Below are 21,264 nucleotides of genomic sequence, written 5' to 3'. Positions count from 1 at the left end.
TCAGAAGTAAAATCAGATTATATAAGCTTTAACTTAATCCCTGGATTAATTCACTGATATGGATTAACTCAGGGGTAACTGTAGGCAGGTAGGGTGTGGCTAAAAGAAGCAGGTCACTGGGGATATGTCTCGGGTTTCTATTTCGTCCCTGGTGAGCAGAACTCTCTCTGCTTCCTGTCTGCCATGTCCTGAGCTGCTTCCCTCCACCATAGCTTTCCACCATGATGTTCTGCCTCACCCCAGGCCCAGAGCTGTGGGGTTGGCTGGCCATGGAGTGAACCTCTAAAAGCATGATCCAAAATAAACTTTTACTCCTTTGAGTCATTCTTGTCAGGTCTTCAGGTCACAGCAAGGAAAAGGTGACTTAAAACACAGGCTCTGGAAATAGACATCAAATGTAGGTTCTGCCTTGACTCCTTTTTGGTACCAGGGACTGAACTCAGGGGTACTCAATCACTGAGCCACATCCTCAGCTCAATGTTGTATTTAGAGACAGGGTCTCACTGAGTTGCTTAGGGCCTTCCTGTTGCTGAGGTTGGCTTTGAACTCACGATCCTCCTGCCTCAGCCTCCCGAGCCGCAGGGATTACATCGCGGCACCCAGCTTGACTGTCTGTTTCTTAATGGTGAGATCTTGGGCAAGGGGTGTTACTTCTCTAACTCCAGACTGTCCCTCAGGTGGCCGGGATGGGCAAGCCCCAGCCCATGGGATGATTGACAGGCAAGTGCAGAGTTAAATACAGTGCCTGCAGCATCATAAGTGGACCTCGATGGAAAGTAATGATTGTCCTTGGTGTTTCCTGCTGGGGTGGCATTTAGACGCCTTCATTTTTTCTCTGGGAGGGTGCTGGATTGCTACGTCCACCAGAAGGTGGGACTGGACTCATCCAGTGACACAGATGGCAAAGCAGGTGCCTCCCTCTCAGAGGAGTTAGACGCATCCCTCTGCACGGTGCTCGCCCAGGAACGATGCCCCCTGGGAATGTCCCATGCTGCCTCGGAGAACTGGGCTTTCACTAGAGATGGTGCTTTGAGGTAGATTTAAAACTGGAGCAAGGTTAGGCTGTTGTGCACCAAAGAAGGGAGCGGGCAGGAAAATGGAACCGAAGGAGACCTGGAGAATGAGAAGCCGATGTGGGTGTACAAAACAAGGTCGCAGCATGGACCAGAGCGGAACGCTGGGGCGGGAGGGGCCTGCGATGAGATGATGAGAAAGATCCAGGTGCAGACCCACACTGGCCCATCGAGCCACCTTCAGACACTTCATCCCAAGAGTCCATGAAGAGTCTTAATCAGGACGGTGGAACGGTCTGTCAAACCAGCCCTTCCAGCTCCCGCGATGACAAGACCCCAGAGTCGTTCTTGACTGAGGCCCACCCTGCCTTGGTCTCAGCTGCCCATCAACCTCACATCTCTCCCAGCTCTCCCAGCATGCACCACCCAGATGCATCGACGAGAGGGGCAGGGGGACAAAGGGATGGGTCCTCTTGCTGCCGGCACCCACCCGACCAGGGGGCATCTCTGAGTCCGAAAGCAAAACCTTGTGCAAGTGTGTTTGCACACAGACTTAAGAATCCTAGTTCATTTAAAACCCAAGGTCAGACAACCTCATGAAAGAAAAGGCCCACTGCTTATTTTGAAAGAAAAACTAAAACCATTTCCAATGGAATTGCTCCAAGATGGCACCCAGTCAAGGCCGGGCTTTCCTGGCACATAAGCGCTTCTCTCCCCCATAAAAATGGTCCCACAAACTTGATCTAAATGGCCCTAATTTTGATCCCTTTCAAAGAGACAAACGGGTAGGCAAAAAGAGACAAAACCTCAGAAAGTCAATAAAATTCTAAATTGTTTTCCCATTTGAGAGAATGCTGGAAGTTTCTCAAGCACAGGGCTGTAATCATCCCTCCACCCCTTGATGTTGTACATCAGAAAAGAACTAAGTCCACGGTCACTCTGGAGAGCAATCATTAGGAACTACTGACACGTGAAATGCACATATCTTATGTCCAAAAATTCCAATGCCTACTTTTCATCGAGAAATGTTTGGTCACATGAACAAGAGGGTTATCCCATGACTACTGAGTCCAACATCCTTATAAAGATGAGAACTCTTTAAAATACTGATATCCATCCATAGGGAACTGGCTAAATAAGTTAAGGTACACCTATAGGGATGCTGTCTTATTAAAATGACATAGCAATATATTACTATATATAATGTGGTACATGATACAATATAGTATAATGTAGCATAGAGTATAGCAGTTAGACACATCTTAGAGCCAGGCTACACATGTTGAAATACAGGCTGCTACTTAATAGCTGTATAACCTTGAACAAGCCATCACATTTTTCTAAGTCACAGTTTCGTCAACCATAAAGTGGAAATGACAACAGCACACCTGCCTCATAGGGCTGTTGAGAGAATTAAATGAATTGATGCATATTAATTATTCAGAATGGTGCCCGGTTCGCATGCTCATGAGGTTTTTAAAAATTATAACCCTATGCATGCTGAACATAAAAAGAACAAAGTAGACCTGTATGTATAATAATTGAGAAAGACATTGGATACATATAGTTGAAAGAAAATAAGCAAAATACTATGTGTGGCACTCCATTATTTATAGTGCTCTACTATTTATGTTTCTAAGGCAAGTAACCTACTATAGATTTTTGAAGGACATACCTGGGCAGGAAAAGATTTGGAAAAGAGACTAGAATTAGAAGCAGTGATCCAAAAGAACTACCTTTCTCTGATTATAGGTAGGCAGGGAGGGAGGCAGGTGCATGCAGCAGGATGGATGGATCATACATACCTGGACACATTCATGTAATCCTTGAAACTTTGAAAGTGTAGATTTTTAAAAAAAAAATGTCTGAGGCAGTACAAATTATGAGCGCCTTTTATCAATGAGAAGCTTAATGATGTCCAACATGCCTGAGCACACATAGCCAACAAGCCCCAGAGCAAGGATCTGAGCCCGGCTCTGCCCTCCCCTGTGGCCTTTCCACCACCCCACACTGCCTCCCAAGGCCACCCAGGAGTTGACTATGACAAAGAAGAAGGGGCCTCCTTGTCCACACTGGCTGGAATGGTAAAAGCCCAACGCAATGGAGAATTGTGTTGTTGTTTTTGTTTTTAATTAATGAACCTGTTGGAATGTGCCGTTCAGCAGTGGAGCTGAATGGTTCCTGCTGTTCGGCAAATCAAACAAAACTCTCTCCCTCCAAGCCACTTGCGTGGCCACTTTCTAGCCTTATCTATCCAGGGACTGGGAAAGGGACACAGAACTGTCAGAGAGGTACCTTCATCAGCCGGACCTGGTCTCCTGACCTCCTCACTGGTTTTCCTGCTCCATCCCAGGGCTGGGCTGCAGAGCCCTGGCTGGACCTGCCATGCAGGGGGCATCTCTGAAGCCCCAGATGTCCTCTATTAGCCTTACCCTCCCAGATCTCAAAGACCAACCCAACAAGTCTCTTCTACTTCAGCTTGATAGTTTTAAGGGTCTTTTCCAGTTCTAACAGCCACAGAACATTAGAAATTTCCCTGTTGTTTTTCTATCATAAAAGTATAAGAAATTTTCCTTCCCTAAACATGATGTTGAATTAAAACCTTTGGCCTTTTTGGCTGCCTTCAAACTTTTTAGGAAAACTCCCCAAATCCAGGAGGAACGCACTCCTCAAATGTCACTGTCCATTCCGTCTCCATCTTCAGGGCTATCACCTACCTGCCTGGCAGTACCAAGGGTCAAGGAAGGGTGAAGTTTTTGAAGACTGGCATCCTAAGAATGAATTTCAGCCTTACCATTTAATAGCTGGGTGGCCTTGGGCAAGCATAACCCCTCTTGGCCTCAGTATTTTCCACCTGAAAAATGGGCACATTCTATATTCTTAAGATTGCCAGGTGGGTGGAAGAGCCTCTACAAGGGTCCTTCCTTTCTCTGGACCAATAGCAGCCTATTCCCGTAATTCCCAAGATGTTGATAGTCTGGGCTTCCCTACTCCCACCAAGTGCCTGGCTCCTCTCCAAAGTCTGATCCTTCTGTCAGGAAGCCCAGCATCGAGGCAGGATCGAGTATTAGAGTGAGAGGCAACGGACCTGTCCTTCCAACATGGCTTCTTTGCTAAAACTGCAACCTCAGATCTGATTCTGAAGGAATCCGCTGGCAACGTGCCTGTCAAAAGAGTTGGAAGACATGCAGGGCCATCCTCCAGAGCGGGCAGCTGAGTCCCAAGCCGAGCCCCACTCTCGATTTCCCACCAGCTCAGAGGCAGATGGGCGACTGTCCATCTCTGCTCCTTGCAGAAGGGGCAGAGAGAAGGGTGGGGGCTTCCGAAGCTAAATTCTCTTTCTGCAGCCCCCCCCACCTCTGCAGAAACCACACACACACACACTCCGACTTCCAGAAAGCTCTTGGCACTGCCCACCCTTCCTGAGCTGGACGGAGCTGCCAGAGCAGGATCTGCCCAGCCAAGGCTGCCGCCTCCATTCCCAGCCCCCTCCCCGGCCCCTTCAGAGTCAAGGTTTTGTCAAGAGTTTCAGGGGCAGTGACTGGTGGGGAGGGGCCACAGACATCCTGGCTGGTGCCAAGTTCCTTTCTTTGCCCCACAGTGTGTTTTATAAGCCAGCATGTAGTTTATTCTTCTCCTAAACACTTCGATAGGGTGCAGGGCCTGGAGTTGCCATAGAAACACCTTTTAACTCCTGCTCACCCAGAAGGCTGCACCAGTCTCCTGGGCTTGGGGAAGAAAGGAAAAAGGGACACCTGTGGATTCGGAGACGGGAGAGGGAAGGCCGGGGCGGGGGCAGTAGAGAGGGCCAAGCCAGGCATGCGTGCCCTTCCCTGGCAACATGGCACCCAGCCAGGAACAGAAAACAACCCAGAAGATTCTGGAAGAGGACGGTGGAAGGCTAACTTGAGCGCCTCGGTGGGCTGTAGCATCAATTAGTGAGGTTGCAGGGGTCAAGGCAAGAGCCAGCTCCCACGCTCCTTTCCTTCAGGGACGGAACTCAGAACTTCCACCCAGCAAGGCAGTGAGCAGGGTAGGTCGGGAGCCACCTACTGGACAGCGGCAGGGTGCTCTGGAGGCAGCAGGAGGTCAACAAGCAAGCCCACACCCACACCTCCCATTTTTAAAAGCATTATCTCATCCCGCCTCTAGTGCAGTGCACCAAACCCAGGCAGCGGGAGCTTGGATCAGCGCCAGAGCATCCAAGATTTTTCATTTCTTTTTTATTTCGGCTACTTCAATGTTCTGGTTTGGGGGCACTTCTTGGTAACTCAGCTTTTCTCTGGGAAGTTTAATAAAGGAGGAGGAAGGAGCTATTTCTTGAATAAATCCAGAGAAATGACAAGAAACACTGTCTGCATCAGCCCAGACCCACAGCGGGAAGCCGAAGTGGAAATTTAAGCAGTCGACAGGTCCAGGAGGGCCCCCACTGGAAGCAGGACCTACTGGCTCCTGTTTCCACTTCTCTCTGGTAAACTTCCAGGGTAGGAACCTCAAAGCAAAGGACAAGTGGAAGAGACAAAGTCCCCCACACCCTACACACACCAGAACACCCAACTGAGCACCCCCACCCATTCTGAGGCAGAAAGGGACTTGGGCCATGGTCTGCACACCTATCCCACCTGCTAGCTCCTGGGCCCAGTGTGCTCCCTGCTGAGCAAACCCAAGACTGGGCAGCAGATCAGGCAGAATGTCACCAGGCCAAGTAGAATTGGAGTGGGGGCACTCAGGGAGGAGGGAGAAAACCTTCCCAGGCCTAAGGCAGTCCAGAGAATCTTTCCAAACAATCCACAAAGCCCGGGGCCAGCCAGGGTCCTCCAGGGAGAGGGAAGGGCGTGCCTGCCTGTGGGTCCCCGGGAAACCTCTACCCCGGGGTCACCCAAACAGCCTCAGCTGCCAACTGGTCCAACCTTCTGGTCACCACCCCGGCCTTCTCCCAGACCTGGCCTGGCCCACCAGGGGCGCCCCTCCCCAACTCAGCCGCCTCCCCCACCAGGCTACACCACAGCACGCTTGTGGAGTCCCTCACCCAAGACTCAGTGGAAAATCTCTTCCCCTTTATGACTGTACTTAAAACACACACACTCCATTCTTCACCTCTGAATCGACACAAGCAGAGCGCGGCTAGACCATGTTCTACCCACCGCCCAGCGTACACACACACACACACACACACACACACACACGCTCGGAGCGGGAACGCTGGCCCGCATGCTTTATGAGCTGGAGGATGGACGGAAGCGATGTTTTCCAGCTGCCACTCCACCTCTGGCTCTCCAAACCGGTGTGACCAACAGCCCCAAACAAGTTCTCGCAGGACAACTCTCCATAAAAACTGCTTCTGACCCAGTCCCTGTCTCTCTCATCAAGACACAAGGTCCAGTTTAGAAATGTCACAGCCATGATGGGACCCCTGGCATCTTTGTTCTTTGGGTGACAAACTTATTTTCCACTGCTCATCATACCCCCTCCCCACACACACTCAAGGGGGAGAAAAGCTTCCTGTGACTTTTCACGGGTATGTGATAAGTGATCCCTTAGAGCCAGCTCCTGCTTGCTATCAGCACTCTCAAACACAGTTCCAAGGGGAGGGCCCATCCCTGTTTTCTCCTCATTTTTCCCCTTAAATCCACCCAAACTTGGCAATGCAAGAAGCTCCCTTAGCACTTGCTTGGAAAGCCTTAGTCTGGGTTGGGTCTCCAGGAAAAGAATGAACTTCAAGGGCGCAGATGATGCAAACTCAGAAAACTTCCAAGTTTCTCCTGCAACTCTCCGTGCACATGGCTAGCAACTTCTTTTAAAAAGTACTCAGCCTCACATCGCGGCACTTCAGTTAGCACTGCAAGTTTTAGGAACCCTCTCCCACCCTCCTCCCCCAGCTCTGCCTCCTTCAGGAGTGAATGGAGAAATTTTCCAGGTGTCAAAAAGAGTCAGCAGGGATCTCTCCGGCCCGAAAAGAGCAAGGGCTGCCCGGGGTTCACTCGGCCGGCCACCGGGGACTTCCTCTGCTGGGCATCTCCCCTCTCTGCTACGCCAGAGCCCCCGCCCGAGGAAACTGAGCCTCCGGCTGCAGCGTGGGGCTCGGTGGGAACCCCACGAGCTCTTACCGATGTCGGAGTTGCAGAAAGCGTCCTGGGGGTGGCTGGGCGAGCATGTGCACGCCTCGGCGCCCCACTCCCCCAGGCTCCAGCTGCCCAGGAGCACCACGAGCCCAAGCCAGGGAGTCATCGCCACTGCTGCCGTCCGCTGCTGGGACTGCTGCTCGCCTCTCCAAAGTTGCCTTGCGCGCCGCCGGCGGGGCTGCTGCGGCCCGAGCTCGCCCGCCCGGCCGTGGGGGGCAACTTTGCGCTGCCCTTGGAGTGCCCAGCGGGACAGGCCGGGGTGTGGCGAGGCGCTTGACTCTGCTGGCCAGCGGGAGGTCTTGGGCGAAGGAGCCGAGCCGCAGCCGGAGCCGGAGCCGGAGCCGGAGCCGGAGCCGGAGCAGGAGCAGGAGCAGGAGGAGGACCTTGCACGCCCGCTGCTCGCGCCGCCGCCGCCGGGGCTGCCGAGGGATATAGCGCGGCCGCCGGGACCCCCCCTCGCCGCGGGCGCTCGGGCCCGCCCCCTCCGACCAATGGCAGCGCCGCATTACCTCATCGGCCCTCCAAAAAGGGGGCGGGGCCGGGGGCGCGGGGCGGCGGGGCGGGGCCGCCCCGGACCGTTCAGATCCTTATAGGGAATAATGCGGCCTTGGGCACGCGAGTGGGTGGGCTGGGGCGCGCCCGGGACCCGCGCCGGCCGCCTGGCCCCCGAACGGCGCCCCCGTGCCCCCTCTAGCTACACCCTCTCCCCACGCCCACGCCTCCCTCGGAGCGCCTCCGACCCAAACTAGAGCCAACTACCACCCACCCACCCCAGTACGACCCCTTTGGCGGAGCAGAGGTGGCCTCCGCCCTGGAGACCTTGACCGGACCTGGTGGAAAGTCTAGGAAGAAATGCTTCCTCTCCACCTTCTCTGGAAAGAGCAGGGACGGAGGAGAAAGACCCAGACAGATGACATGGTCTCCCTGTGTGCGTCTGTCTTTCTCGCTTCCTCTGTCTCTTTCCCCCTAACCATTTTCCCCACGTCTCTCTCACTTTCCTGGAGATGAGGAAGTCCTCTGCCATCGGAAGCTGGCTGTGATAGATTACTGTTTATCTGAGATCCCTCACAGCAAATGGAGTTGTGAATTCATTCAACAAACACCGTTCTGGATGCCGGAGTCAGAAAGGCAAAAGCCCAGGCAGCCGTGGAAGTCCATGAGTGCCCATGGGGTCATTTTCTATGACTCTTTCGTGCTTTGAAGAAACCAAAGCAGTGTCGTGGGTTAGAAGTGACTGGAAAGGTGCTGCATTCCATGGGAGAGTAAAAGAAGGACTCTGGAGCCAGCCTGGCTGAGAAGTGAGCAGGAAGGATCAGGCTTGTGGCAGCTAGCAGGAGAGGCCACCAGGCAGGGAGAACAGCAAGTGCAAAAGCCCTGAGCGGGTTTGAGGAGCAGAAAGGAGAAAGGGCAGGAGGAAGTGGCAGACTGGTCTCCACCCTTCAGTAAGGAAGGCGAAACACCCAAAACTGGAGTAAACCAGATCCTAGAGGATTATCCAGGATCTGAGATGACAAGCTGTACTGTGTACTTGCAAATAACAAATATAATTGGAACTCTTCTTATTACTTCTTGATTCTGCTATGTATTTTTAAAGCGGGGTTCTACAGTCACCCCAGTATATCTCACAAGAGTCCTTGCACACAGGAAAGCAAGCACAGCATCATTTGCACTTTCTGGACACAGACACCAGCCCACAAAGGTGGGATGACTTGGCAGCCAGCCAGGAGCTCAGCTCACCCGTTTCCACTGATGGTCCTTATCTTAAGACATTTATGCCCTCCACCTGGGGAAGTTCGATCTAGCTGTGCCAATGCCCTTTTGCATCTAGGGCTTTCCACCTTCCTCTGCATTCGTCTCTCTCCCTCTTCGTCCTGTTTAGAAGACTTGTCCATTGGGGCTCTAGAAATGCCGCAAGTTTGGAAGTAATAAAGTCTGGGAGAACTGCAAGTTTCTCTTTAAGAGAAACCCTTTGGTTTGCCCCTCAAAGAAAGGATGTCTGAGTGGCGGAAGAGGAAATTTCTGTGGGAGATGGTATTTCCAAGAACATTTTTGTAAACTCCCTTTTCTACCTTCAAACATTTTGGCCAGAGGGCAGGGAAACGGTTTCCACATCTTTCTGTCTTGTTCCTCTAGCCAGCTTTTAAGACTTCCCTTCTTAACTCTTAACTACAGCCTTACCCACAGGACCCTTTCCAGCACTAGGTTCCTTGTCTCAGGGGGGTATTGTTGAATTATTTCCCCCACCACACTAGAAATACTTAGAGGACTGAGGCATTTCCGCATATGATTTTTTTCAGCCCTCTGAGAACAAAATAAGGTCTCAGGAGACTTCAGTGTGTGACCAGCAGCCATCTGAGTCCTGAGCAACGGGCACCCTGGGGCCACTCTGAGGAACCAGGTTGAATGAGGACATATTTAGTGGGATTTAAAGAGATTCGCTTAAACGCTCATGGTGCCCATCATGTGGAAGGTTTTATAAGACTTTCCGGACCAAATCCACTTTGGATAAGCATCTTACATGATAGAGGTCCTCTCTTCCCTTTCTTTTCACCTTTGGTTATGTTCAAAGTGCCAACGTTTTCACCAAGGGAAAGCCTGGCCCAGCACCTGAGTATCAGGGAGATAACTTCTGCCCTACACCACGCAATAGACTCCTCATAGAATCCATCCGAAACCTGGGATTCTGGCAGCTTCATAATTACAAAAGTGCAAACATGATCTGATTATTTCTCCAGCTGAAAGTAACGAGATTGCCTTTGGGGTTTTTACCGGTCACTTTCTTTCCTAATCTAGCCCAAATGGCCTTTTTTGGAGTTCAGAGACTTTAAGAGCTTTTCAGATGCCACCATCTACCTAAGCTGAGTGGGTCTTTCTTCCCACCCCTGGGAAGTCAGCTCGGTCCTCACCCTGAGAAAGAGTGAACTCTGAATCCTGGTAGCCCCCCCATCAGGCAGGCATGGCCGCCAGCCAGCGGGGTGTCATGGTGTCCCTGGGTTTAATAATATGTAAGAATCGCTTTTTCAAGTCCACTGCACAAACCAGATGGAGTGAACCTGGAACTAATGGTAGGAGTGGAGACACCAGGTCTCCTGATTTCTTTTGACAGCTAAGAAAAATGATAGATTTATAAATCTGGGATGAACTGAAGAAGTTTTAATATCCATCTGGCCTGTCCTCAAACTTGCGAGGCTGTACACCCCTTATCTGTCAAATTTCAGGATTTTGGATTCTATAGGAGGTGTTTTCTTGGACATGAAAAGAACCGCAGAGAATACCCCTCCTCACTTTATACATAAGAAAAGTAACTAAGGTTCAGACAGGTGAAGGAGCTTGCCCAGAGACTCACAGTCAGCTATTGGCAGAACCAAGAGTGTGTTGCAGCCACCGCTTCCTTATCTGGCTCTCTCCACCACATCCGTGGGCCTCGGTCCTCCTACCTAGAGCATGTGACCTAATGCTTGCACTCTGACCTGGAAAACGCCAGTCATACGCAGATCCGGGATTTGCTTTTCTGACCGGTAGGCAAATCTGTTTCAAAGTCTCTTTGAAGAGTTCCCAGTTCGTGGAGAACTTCTACCCACACTTCTTAAACACTTCTCTATATTATAATAGTAGACTCTCCTAGTGAAAGAACCCTGTGAGCCGCTCAAGGCAAGCATATTAAGGGGTTTATCTCTGGGGCATATGCCTTTTCCTTTTCTAAATTACTATATAATGCCTTGTGAAAACGTTCCGAGGAATCTCTGAGAAGAGATGCATGAACACTTTTCTGGGGGACAAAAGGGTGAAAAAGAAATCAAGACCTGAGATCTGTTGTGAACTCTGCTGTTGAATAGTCATGCACCTGCCCCTTGGACAAGGCCTGGTACCTGTCTGGGCCTCAGTTTCCATGTTTATCCAACCAAAGGTGTAAGTTAATGGTCTCCAAGATGACCCTTGGCTCAAAAAGGCTTCTCTCCCATGGGGAATTCTCAAGGACATGGCGAATGTTTCTGAAGAAAAGACAGATCTTGCATTTAAGCAAGTTCGACCCAGAGCAAATGTACCTGAGACTGAAGGACATCCAGCTGTCCCTCAATCAGCACTGATGGGCTCCCGTCCCACTCTCTCCTCCAGACTCAAGGCTGAAACCAAAGAATCTCAGTGGAGAGAGTGATAGAAAAGGCAGATGAGAGACTGCGTCTCTCGTGGTTAATGGAGCCTATAGTAGTTGTTCATCTGTTTGTCTGCCTCTTGGACTCTAAGCATTAAAATGTCAGAAACAAGTCCTTTTGTACTCCAAAGCTCACAGGACTCTTGCACATCCTTCAGATCTTAGCTTAGACGTCACTCCTCCTAAAGCCCCCTTTGACACCCTCCCGTGTCCTCGTGGTACCTTCTTTTACTTGGCTGACTCTAATATGATTTCTCACCTGTCTGTTCCCCTCCTGGACTGTAGGCCCCTTGAGGACAGAGATCGACTGTTTGTAACAAAGTGTTTATTTAAGTACGGGGGAATAGGTCCAGTACTGCAGCTGATAGACAGGCAGGTGGTAGCTCCCGAGGGCTCCCCTGAGCCTTATCCCTCTGGCCAGTGCTAGGGGGCACTGTAAGCCAGAGAACACCCAGTCTCTGCCTGCGGCCTCCCTGAGAAGACAGGCACCATTCCAGGTAGTGTGTGGGTGCGGGTGCCTCCGAGTGGGTGAATCCGACCCCTCCCGTCTGCAGTGGTCACACAGCTCCCGGTCGACACCCCGTCGGGGTCTGCAGCTGCCGAGCTCCTCCACCCCTGTGCTGGCCACATGTCCATCCAAGGGGTAGGCGCTTCCTTGGGAAGCCACATATTTGTGAATCACTCGTTTGGGGTCCGCGGGGGTGGTCTGGGAACACCGCAGAGGATGCCACAGTCCACTCTTCCAGAACAGAGTGGGCTCTGGAGTCTGACCTGGAGAAGGTGCTGACAAGACACGGGCCATTTCAGTTGCCTCCTCGGGAAGCGCCCCTCGGCTCCCTCCCTTTCCCCTTCAGACCCTAGTCACAGTGCCTTCCCCAACCCACAGCCCATGTGAAAGTCATTATATTCAAAATAGCCTTTCCCAAGCAACAGCCAGCTGGTCCACCCATCCCCCTGAGCCCTGGCCAGACCCTCCGTGGGGCTGCGGCCCAGCTCTGGGCAATTGTGAACCTAGGATGGTCAGTACTTGGGGATCTCTCTGTGACTGGCACCAGTAGGGGGTCAACACCTTCCCTTGCTTCCATCTGGAGCCAATTTCCTGGCAGTAAAATTACAGGGTGTCTCTTGCCCCAGCTCTCCCCGAGCCCCGCCAGGGAAGTGAAGACCCCTCCACGAGTCTCTGGCTGCTTTCACGTGCATGCTGGGGTTTTCATATTTCTTTCCACAGGGAGCTGCTCCCAGGAATTTTAAGCCAGAAAACACATGTGTGTGAGACATTTTGTGTCTTATGTTGTCTGGATGGTGGAAAATGGGAAGTGTGGTTAAATATCCCAGCTCTTCCTTTTTTATTTTTCTTTCCTTTCCTTTTCTTTTTTAGTGATCATGTGCTCAGGCAGCAGATCGTTTCTGTAAAGGATAATATGAAGTGGAAGAAAAAAAATAATTTAAAAAAAAAAATTGAAGTCTCCGGCTCAACCCCTTTTTAATGTGTTCCTTATGCCCGTGGAGTTCATGTGTTTTTCCTTTAAAAATGAGTAGCTCCTTTGTGGTTCCTTTGAAGGTTGCATGCTCAGCTTCACGCAGAGGAGCGTGATGGTCTTGGTCTCCGCCGGGTAATCCTGGGGCTTGGGTAGGACGGCGATAGGCGTGCAGTCGGCTCCTGTCAGACTGGGCTGGAGATTTCATTTCTGCAAAGGCACCTGACCTGCTTTCAGCAGAACCTGCTGGAACTGAAACCGTCTTGTTCTGTGCTGTGGGGACGGTCTGCAGAGCATCTGACACCTTTGGTCACATCCTTAAACTTGGTGGCTGACACTCCTCGCTCTCTGGGTTCACCTCTCCAACTATACCTTCTCGATCTTCTTGGTGGGTTCTCCAGGCGATTCCTGATGCTAAATGTTTGGGATTCTCTGTCCCTGGCTCTCTGTACTTTCCCTTTAGCCTCCATACTTGCCTGATTCATCTCATGGACTCCCCAGGCCTCCACCTACCCCTGTGCCGTGTGCACAGGAAGGGACATTGAAGAGGCAGCCCCCACCCCCCGATCTCCTGTCCTCCTGGACCCTCCCACCTGCAGGTCCGTGGCTTCCTCAGACGCCAGTTGTCCACAGCCCCCTGTCTTCTCCCCTCGTTCCCTTCCAGGGTGACCCATCCCTCCTATGACACCATTGTTCCCAAGTCCAATAGATCCAGCGTACACCTCTTCTAACCATCCCTCTCTCTGTTTTTACTGATTCTCCCCTGGGCCAGGTCCCTGTCCATTCCCGACCCGACACTGTCAGCAGTCATGTAATTGGTCATCCTGCCCGCCTGCAGTCTGTCCCTATCACATTCAGCTTCTGCACTGCCACGCCTATAAATCTTTTTAAATGTAATTCTGAAATCATGTCGTCCTTTGCTTAAAATGATGCCCTCGTTCTCCATGGCCTTCTGAACAAAGTCTTAACACTCCAAAGACGGGCAAGGTCTTCTGGGATCTGGCTCTCACAGAGGTGTCACCGACCGCAGCTGGAGGCGGTGCCGTTGATGCATAACACCCTGTGGCTGCTACCCCTGTGGTTAGCCAGGAGTGGGCCCTGTCCTCCCTCCTCTGTCTAAACCCAGGCTGCCCTACCCCATCTCTCACCTGTCACGTGCCCCAGCCTGCACCTCATCTGCCAGGAATCACACGTTCATCCGTGAGGACTCGGCTGGAGTCCCCCACTCATGCAGGCCTCATCTCCTGGCCCTCTTCCTGCCCCCGCAGAACCGAACCCCCCTGCCCCTCTGCCCACCCACAGTGGCTTCCCCAGCCTTCTACTGGGGCACCTCCCACACCCTTCTTGTCCCTTATGACGGATAGTCTGATTCTCCTCCAGGCAGCACAGACACCTGGGTGCTTCTCCGAGGCCTTGTTCAGAACCCACGCATAGTAGGTGCTCACTACTATGAAAAGAATAAAGTAACCATTGAAAGGCAGGAAAGGGGGCAAAGCAGGTGTCACCTTGAAAATTCACCAAAACAGAAGCTCTGGAATCCAGTTTCTTGAGCCCAGAGTGGAGCAGCCTCAGGGACACAGATTCAGAAGAGACCAGCAAACTGACCACCAGCCCATGGTCCTTGTTTTCCACGAGGTAGTCTCACGGGACCAGGCCCTGCTGCCAGGTGACCCCCATTGTTCTGTGAGTGTCACAGAGGTGCATGAGAGGCTAGTTCCTTATCTGAAGACGCCTCTGGTGGGTGTGGAGTCAGACGCAGGGATTGAGGTCACCATAAGAACGGGCTTAGGCTGAGATTCTTTGGAATTTTCCTTTGATGAGAGCAGAGTCTGTGCCAAGGGCTTGACAAGGCCCACTGGCCAAAGCCCCTCTCACTGGACAGTGAAAATGCTGGCTGGACGCATAATGCCGACTTTGAGCTCTTTGGTCTCCTCAGTTCTCTGCTCGAGATCGACCACGCCTTCATCTTCCCCAGACCCTTTCGGCACTGGGAATATTGCGAGTCACTGGTTTCTCTATTTTTTCAAGGATTTTTGACTGAAACGAAGACATCTAAAGCTGAAGCTTCTGGAAGAACTGCATGTTCTTGCCCATTGTGGAGCTTTCTTCCACTTGACCTTGGCCTCCCATTGGGCCTTACTTTGAGAGCAGGGTGTCTGAAGACATCCCTGGTGGCAACGATTCCGTCCAGGGGGGTATCCACAGAGCACCCTGCGGGCGCCAGGTGATGCTCGTCAGAAGCTTTCATCTTTGACCTCTTGCTGATTTTCTTCCTCCTGTGGCAGCTGACACTTTACAGGGACCGTGATCAGTGGCAGCCAGCAGAGCTTGGCTGTGGGGGGCTCTGAAGTATGTCATCAGAGTTCTCGGTGATGGATTCACCTCTGGAGTGGAATCCAGCCAGGTCCAGAGCCACTTGCCCCGGGCCATGAACTTGCTACCAGAGCCTCCAGCAGGAAGGAAGGAAGCCCCTCGCGCTCATTTCCTGCATGTTAGATTTCAGTGGTCAGCCACTGATCGTCCCTGGACCAGCTACTTGGGATCCGAGTCTACCTTTACACTGCCCAGCTTACCACCGTAGATGACTGAGACGGAGCAGGGCGTGCAACTTTGCGACTTCCGAGACACGGCTGCCCTTTGGGATGGAAGCCTCTCACTGAGGTGTCATGGTGTGGTTATCAGCTCTGGGGGGACCGGCACATGCTTCCCTTCCTCCTTCTCTCCCGTCTTCCAATATTCCCCAGATATTGACAGAGTGTCCACTGCCACACGCGAGGCATTGGGGTGGGAGCTGAGAACAAGGCTCAGACCTGCCCTCGAGGTGCCCCCAAGTCCAGAGGAAAGCATTGCTTGGTGACCGAACTACAATGGGGCCCTGTGTGACACGAGGTCACAGAGCTGGGCCGTCCACCTGTGGAGCAGGAGGGTGTTTGGAAACCCGTGTCATGCACAGACAGAAGGTCACAGCCAGGAGAGAGCGATACGTCACCAAGTTCAACCTCCTCATTCCATATACACAGAATCACCCAGAGAGGTCAACTTCTCTTTGGTGACACAGGATTATTGACAGAAGCAGAACAGTAGACCCAGGCCCCTGAGGACCCTCCATCTTCCCTTCACTCCAGGTTTTTCTAATTCAGTGCCGCACCAGGGAGAAATATTCAGCAAGTAGTTGTTTCTGTAACGCTCATCAAGAAGGTGAGCTGAGACAGGATGAAGGCGGAAAGAGGAAAGAGAACTCACAATTGTTGAAGGCACTTTTGATGCAGTATTCTCTCTAGTCCTTATGTAATCGTAAATAATAGAAGATATTTTATGCCCATTTGGCAGGCAAGAAAACTGAGGCTCAGAGAAGTTCAAGTAGATGGCTGGTTCCTTCCCAGCGAGGAAGTGGCAGAGCTGTGATGTAGACCCAGAGGTCGCTTTCCAAGCCAGCACTCTCTCCGGGGCGACTTCAGGGTCACTGTGCCCACAGATCCCTTGGGGCATTGAAGTGCTGGTGACCTCTTTCTCTCATCCAGTGCTCAGAGCTCTGGGCCATTCTATGCTGTAACAGGCAGATGGAGACCCAGCACCTGCCCCCACGGGCCGGGAAAGGAGCTGGGTCAGCAGGCAAGAGAGATGGAGGCCCGTTTTGTCTGGTCTGCAGCGGAGAGGAGGCAGGAGAAAGAGCTTGGCAGGCAACCCCTGGGGGTGTGGGTGCGCCCTGCCTTGTTCAGATCTGGAGGGTCACCCCGGGAAAGCTACATGTGTATTACCAAGAGCGGCCCCGAACCCAGAGGCCAGCAAACAGCAGATGGAGCAGGGCGGTTTCCTAACTCTTGAACCTCAAACGCCAGCCAGAGTTAGTGTACCAGGTGTTTGTCCCAGTCCTGCCCCACACCAGAGCTGCGTGACCTTGAGTGAGTCTCTGGATCCCTTTTCTTCCCACGTAAACCAGGAGGCTGCATTTAACATCCCAGGGGCCTGTTCTGGAAGGCAGCCTGACCGGGGGACTAGGGACAAAGGCCCGGACAGGGTGTCAATCCTTCTTCCCTTTTTCTTTTTTTTATTTTCTTTTAATTTATTTTTATTTTAAACAAATGGGATACCTGTTTCTGTTTGTACATGGAATAATAGCATACCATTTGCATAATCATACATTTACATAGGGTAATGGTGTTTGATTCATCTGTTATTTTTTCCTTCCCCCCACCCCTCCCACCCCTCTTTTCCCTCTATACAGTCCCTCCTTCCTCCATTCTTGTCCCACCTCCCACCCCCCATTATGTGTCGTCATCCCCTTATCAGCAAGATCATTCTTCCTTTGGTTTTTTGAGATTGACTTATCTCACTTAGCATGATATTCTCCAATTTCATCCATTTGCCTGCAAATGCCATAATTTTATTATTCTTTATAGCTGAGTAATGTTCCATTGTGTATATATATCACAGTTTCTTTATCCATTCATCAATTGAAGGACATCTGGGTTAGTTCCACAGTCTGCCTATTGTGAATTGAGCAGCTATGAACATTGATGTGGCTGTATCTCTGTAGTATGCTGATTTTAAGTCCTTTGGGTATAGGCTGAGGAGTGGGATAGCTGGGCCAAATGGTGGGTCCATTCCAAGTTTTCTAAGGAATCTCCACACTGCTTTCCAGAGTGGCTGCACTAATTTGCACACCCACCAGCAATGTATGAGTGTACCTTTCTCCCCACATCCTCGCCAACACCTATTGTTGCTTGTGTTCTTGATAATCACCATTCTAATTGGGGTGAGATGGAATCTTAGTGTAGTTTTGATTTGCATTTCTCTTATTACTAAAGATGGTGAACATTTGTTCATATGTTTGTTGATTGCTTGTAGATCTTCTTCTGTGAAGCATCTGTTCATATCCTTAGCCCATTCGTTGATTGGATTATTTGTATTCTTGGTGTAGACTTTTTTGAGTTCTTTATAGATTCTGGAAATTAGTGCTGTATCTGAAGTATGAGTGGCAAAGATATTCTCCCACTCTGTAGGCTCTCTCTTCACATCGCTGATAGTTTCCTTTGCTGAGAGAAAGCTTTTTAGTTTGAATCTATCCCAGTTATTGATTCTTGCTTTTATTTCTTGTGCTATGGGAGTCCTGTTAAGGAAGTCTGATCCTAAGCCATGGACAAGGTGAAGATGTGGATCTACTTTTTCTTCTATAAGATGCAGGGTCTCTGATCTGATCCCAAGGTCCTTGATCCATTGTGAGTTGATTTTTGTGCAGGGTGAGAGATAGGGGTTTAGTTTCATTCTGTTGCATATGGATTTCCAGTTTTCCCAGCACCATTTGTTGAATAGGCTGTCTTTTCTCCATTGCATATTTTTGGCCCCTTTGTCTAGTATGAGAAAATTGTATTTATTTGGGTTTGTGTCCATGTCCTCTATTCTGTACCATTGATCTACCTGTCTATTTTGGTACCAATACCATGCCGTTTTTGTTACTATTGCTTTGTAATATAGTTGAAGTTCTGGTATTGCAATATCCCCTGTTTCTTTCTTCCTGCTAAGGATTGCTTTTTCCCTTTTTCACTGTGGCCTCTGAATAAGCCGTTCACCCTCTCTGCATCTTAGATGCCTCGTGGTAAAGAGAAGGAGAAATTGATACCCACAGGATTGTCCTGGGGGTCAGCATGTCATGGAGGCATTTGTCCTTGAGAACCTGTGGCGGGGCTTGACCCTGGGGGAATCAAGGTGAATGAGACCAGCCCCGGCCCTCAGGTAGCCTGCAGCCTGGTGGTTTGTACTTATAAGAAGTGGCATATTCCCACAGGGTCCACTAGTGCACACCTACACTCTCAGCAACTCAGGAGGCTGAGGCACTAGGATCACAAGTCTGAGGCCAGCCTCAGCTACTTAGCAAGGCCTTAAGACCCTATCTCAAAATCCTAAAAAATTAAGCAGGCTAGGGTTGTGGCTCAGTGGTTAAGTGCCTTGGGTTCAATCCCCAGTAACAATAAAATAAAAAGCATGTTCCCATCTCCCCTTTGGCCACACCGTAAATACCCAGAGAAGAGAGCAAGGGAGGAGGAAGAGGCAGAGAAAAGGAAGACTGGAGAGTGACCACTAACTCCTGTGGATGCCTGCTGGATGCCAGCTCTCTTCGAGGTGGCTTGCACCTTTATGACTTCCTACTAACCCTGCAGCAGTGACTGCCAGCCCTTTGGTCCAGGAGATGAAGTAACTTGCTCAAGGTCACATAGCCAGAGCCGTCTGGCCCACGAGTCCCGCTCCTGACCCCTCCACTACCAGCAGCCTCTTCCTGGAGAAGGTGAACATTAGAAAATAAGGGATCAGGTACAGATGCCCAGCTTCTGCCACCAGCAGGTCTTCCTTCCCTGATGCCTCGTACCCACCGATCTCAGCATACGAAAGCGTGAGCCAAATTCAGCCCCGCCTGGGAAACCATGCTTCTCGGGTCTGTACACCCTCCCGGCCTCGGCACGGGCACAGCAGCTAGAATCCAGACACTTGTTCAAGTCCTGTCTTCTTCATCTCCCAAACTACTCTCTCAGCATGCATTCATTTTCTATCAAACAGGGACAGACATGAATTCACAGATCTAGTTGCAAAGATCAAATCATGAATAACTAGTATTCTGAGCATGAATTAGGTGCCGAATCCTGTTCTACGTGCTTTGTAGGTGTCAATGCACGTGATTCTCACCACTCTGGGACGTTAGAGGCTGTTATTACGATGTCCATCTCACAGAAAAGAAAGCTGAGGCACAGAGAGGTTCAGTGACTTGGCGGAGGGTCACACAGTACGTGAAGGAACCAGAATTGGAAGTTCACGGTCTAACCTTGTGCCCCTCACCATCTCTCCACTCTGGTGGTCAGTTAAAAACATCTCACAAGCACCAGCTACTGTTTTTCTTCCTCTGCTATCCATGCCTTAGGTCTTTGCTCAGCTTCTTCCTTGACCTGGATGTGTCTCCTCCATTCACTTGACCATGGTTCTCTACCTGGGGCCAGGAATGCAGCAGGTCCAGGCTGAGGAGGGCGAGGGAGCTGGTGGTGCCAACACGTATGGGCTTAGGAGACTTGATAGTTACTATTTTCCAGAATTCTGTGAGTCAGTTGTTAAATATTACCATTATTAAAAATGGAACTATATAAACTCGTGATTAAAGTATATTTAAAGCAAGGTGAATTGACACTTCCTAACCACAGAACAAGAACTTGACCTCCCTGAATCTCAATGTCCTTATCTGTAGCACAGGGACAGCTTTAGAACTGACCCCAGGGTCGCGATGAATAAATGAGAACATGTAGCAGTGTACCCAGGCAGAGACCAGGTTGAGACCAATATTGCTGTTACTGCTGCTACCAGTAACCTCTCTCCCCACCCGAGCTGGGCGCCACCCCTCAGGGATGATCTGACTTTAAATTCTTCACCCTCCACTAGGATGGTCAGTCTCTGTGTCGAGGTCCACCTTTAGAAAGTGAACTGATCTACAGCTGAGTTTGGATTTCTGAACACTTGGCACAGTGCCTGACGCACAGTAGGTCCACAGCAAATTGTTAGATTAGATGTAGTTAAGAAAGAGTCCAGAGGCTACCAAAACATCAGCCTCAGGAGGCGTGGAGGGCTTCTTAACCGCGGTAGGGGGACCTGATAGTTCTCCACACTGAAGCGCTGCTGGAACAGCACATTCAGGTACAGACCCTCTCAACAGAGTGACTTCTGGAATTTCTGGAATCCAGGAACTAAAGGCCCCCTGATTTGGTGCCCAGACAGACCCACCACCCCCTGGGCTCCGCGTCATTACAAAGCTCCCGTGTGTACACTCTGGAGTCCGATGACGGTCTCAGCCTGCCAGGTAGGAATATGACCAGTGACTTTCCCAACCGCTTGCAGGTGGCTGGAACTGCTTCTGCCTCAAGTCTGTTGGGGGGAAGACCTTGATGTCACATCAACAGTCTCTGAAGGAGACTGCACATACCTGGAGTGCTTTGCCAGGCCTGGGAGCCCGTGACTGGAGGCTGTGGCAGGGGAGGGTAGAGGAGGGGGTGAGGCTAAGACATGCTGAAAAATCATTTTTTGTCTTTTGTTCCTTTGTTTGAACTGGTTGCTGGCTTATGCAACACCCAGTAATTAAAATGGCTGGGATGCTTTGCATTTTTACAGCGATGTGCAGGCAGCTCAGAGGACTGGAGCCGGAGCCAGCTGGAGGGGCCGGCCAGCCTGCCCTGGCTGCCCCTTGGCCTGGCAGAGGTGGTGGCATCTGGTTGGTGGAGGGGTCAGGGAGGAAGTCGAAGGGGTCAGGGTTTGCTTCAAGCCCTTTCCCCCTTCTCCAGAGAGGGGCACCAGGTCCCCCCGCCCCCTGTAGAATGGAGGTCCCCAGGCCACCCACCTCTGGAAGTCCAGTGATCAGTGGTGACTCCTGGGGACAGTAGACCATGACAAAGCTCTCCTCTATTCCACACCTGCCATGTGTCGGGTGTTAATCACACACATATTATCTGACTTCAGAATAGAAGCCA

The 21,264-nt window shown here is 51.0% G+C and overlaps 2 protein-coding genes across 4 annotated transcripts in view; one reads left to right on the top strand and one right to left on the bottom strand.

Moving 5' to 3' along the window:
- The window catches only part of TIMP3 (TIMP metallopeptidase inhibitor 3), a 53,192-nt gene extending 45,643 nt beyond the window's left edge, over positions 1–7,549 (bottom strand). The window contains exons 1-2 of one of the 2 annotated variants that reach the window (XM_079142106.1): positions 7,508–7,549; positions 7,121–7,471 (exon numbers count right to left, since the gene is read on the bottom strand). In XM_079142106.1, the coding sequence (XP_078998232.1) occupies positions 7,121–7,241 (121 nt within the window). In that variant the 5' untranslated portion in view covers positions 7,242–7,471; positions 7,508–7,549. The other variant, XM_079142105.1, reaches the window with a different exon arrangement.
- Positions 1–21,264, top strand: part of SYN3 (synapsin III) — a 422,306-nt gene that overhangs the window by 198,054 nt on the left and 202,988 nt on the right. The gene's annotated exons all lie outside the window — the stretch shown is intronic.

The sequence above is a fragment of the Sciurus vulgaris genome, assembly GCF_902686455.1.
Source record: "Sciurus vulgaris genome assembly, chromosome: 5".
Classification (NCBI taxonomy): domain Eukaryota; kingdom Metazoa; phylum Chordata; class Mammalia; order Rodentia; family Sciuridae; genus Sciurus; species Sciurus vulgaris.
This window is presented reverse-complemented; position numbering and strand designations above follow the sequence as displayed.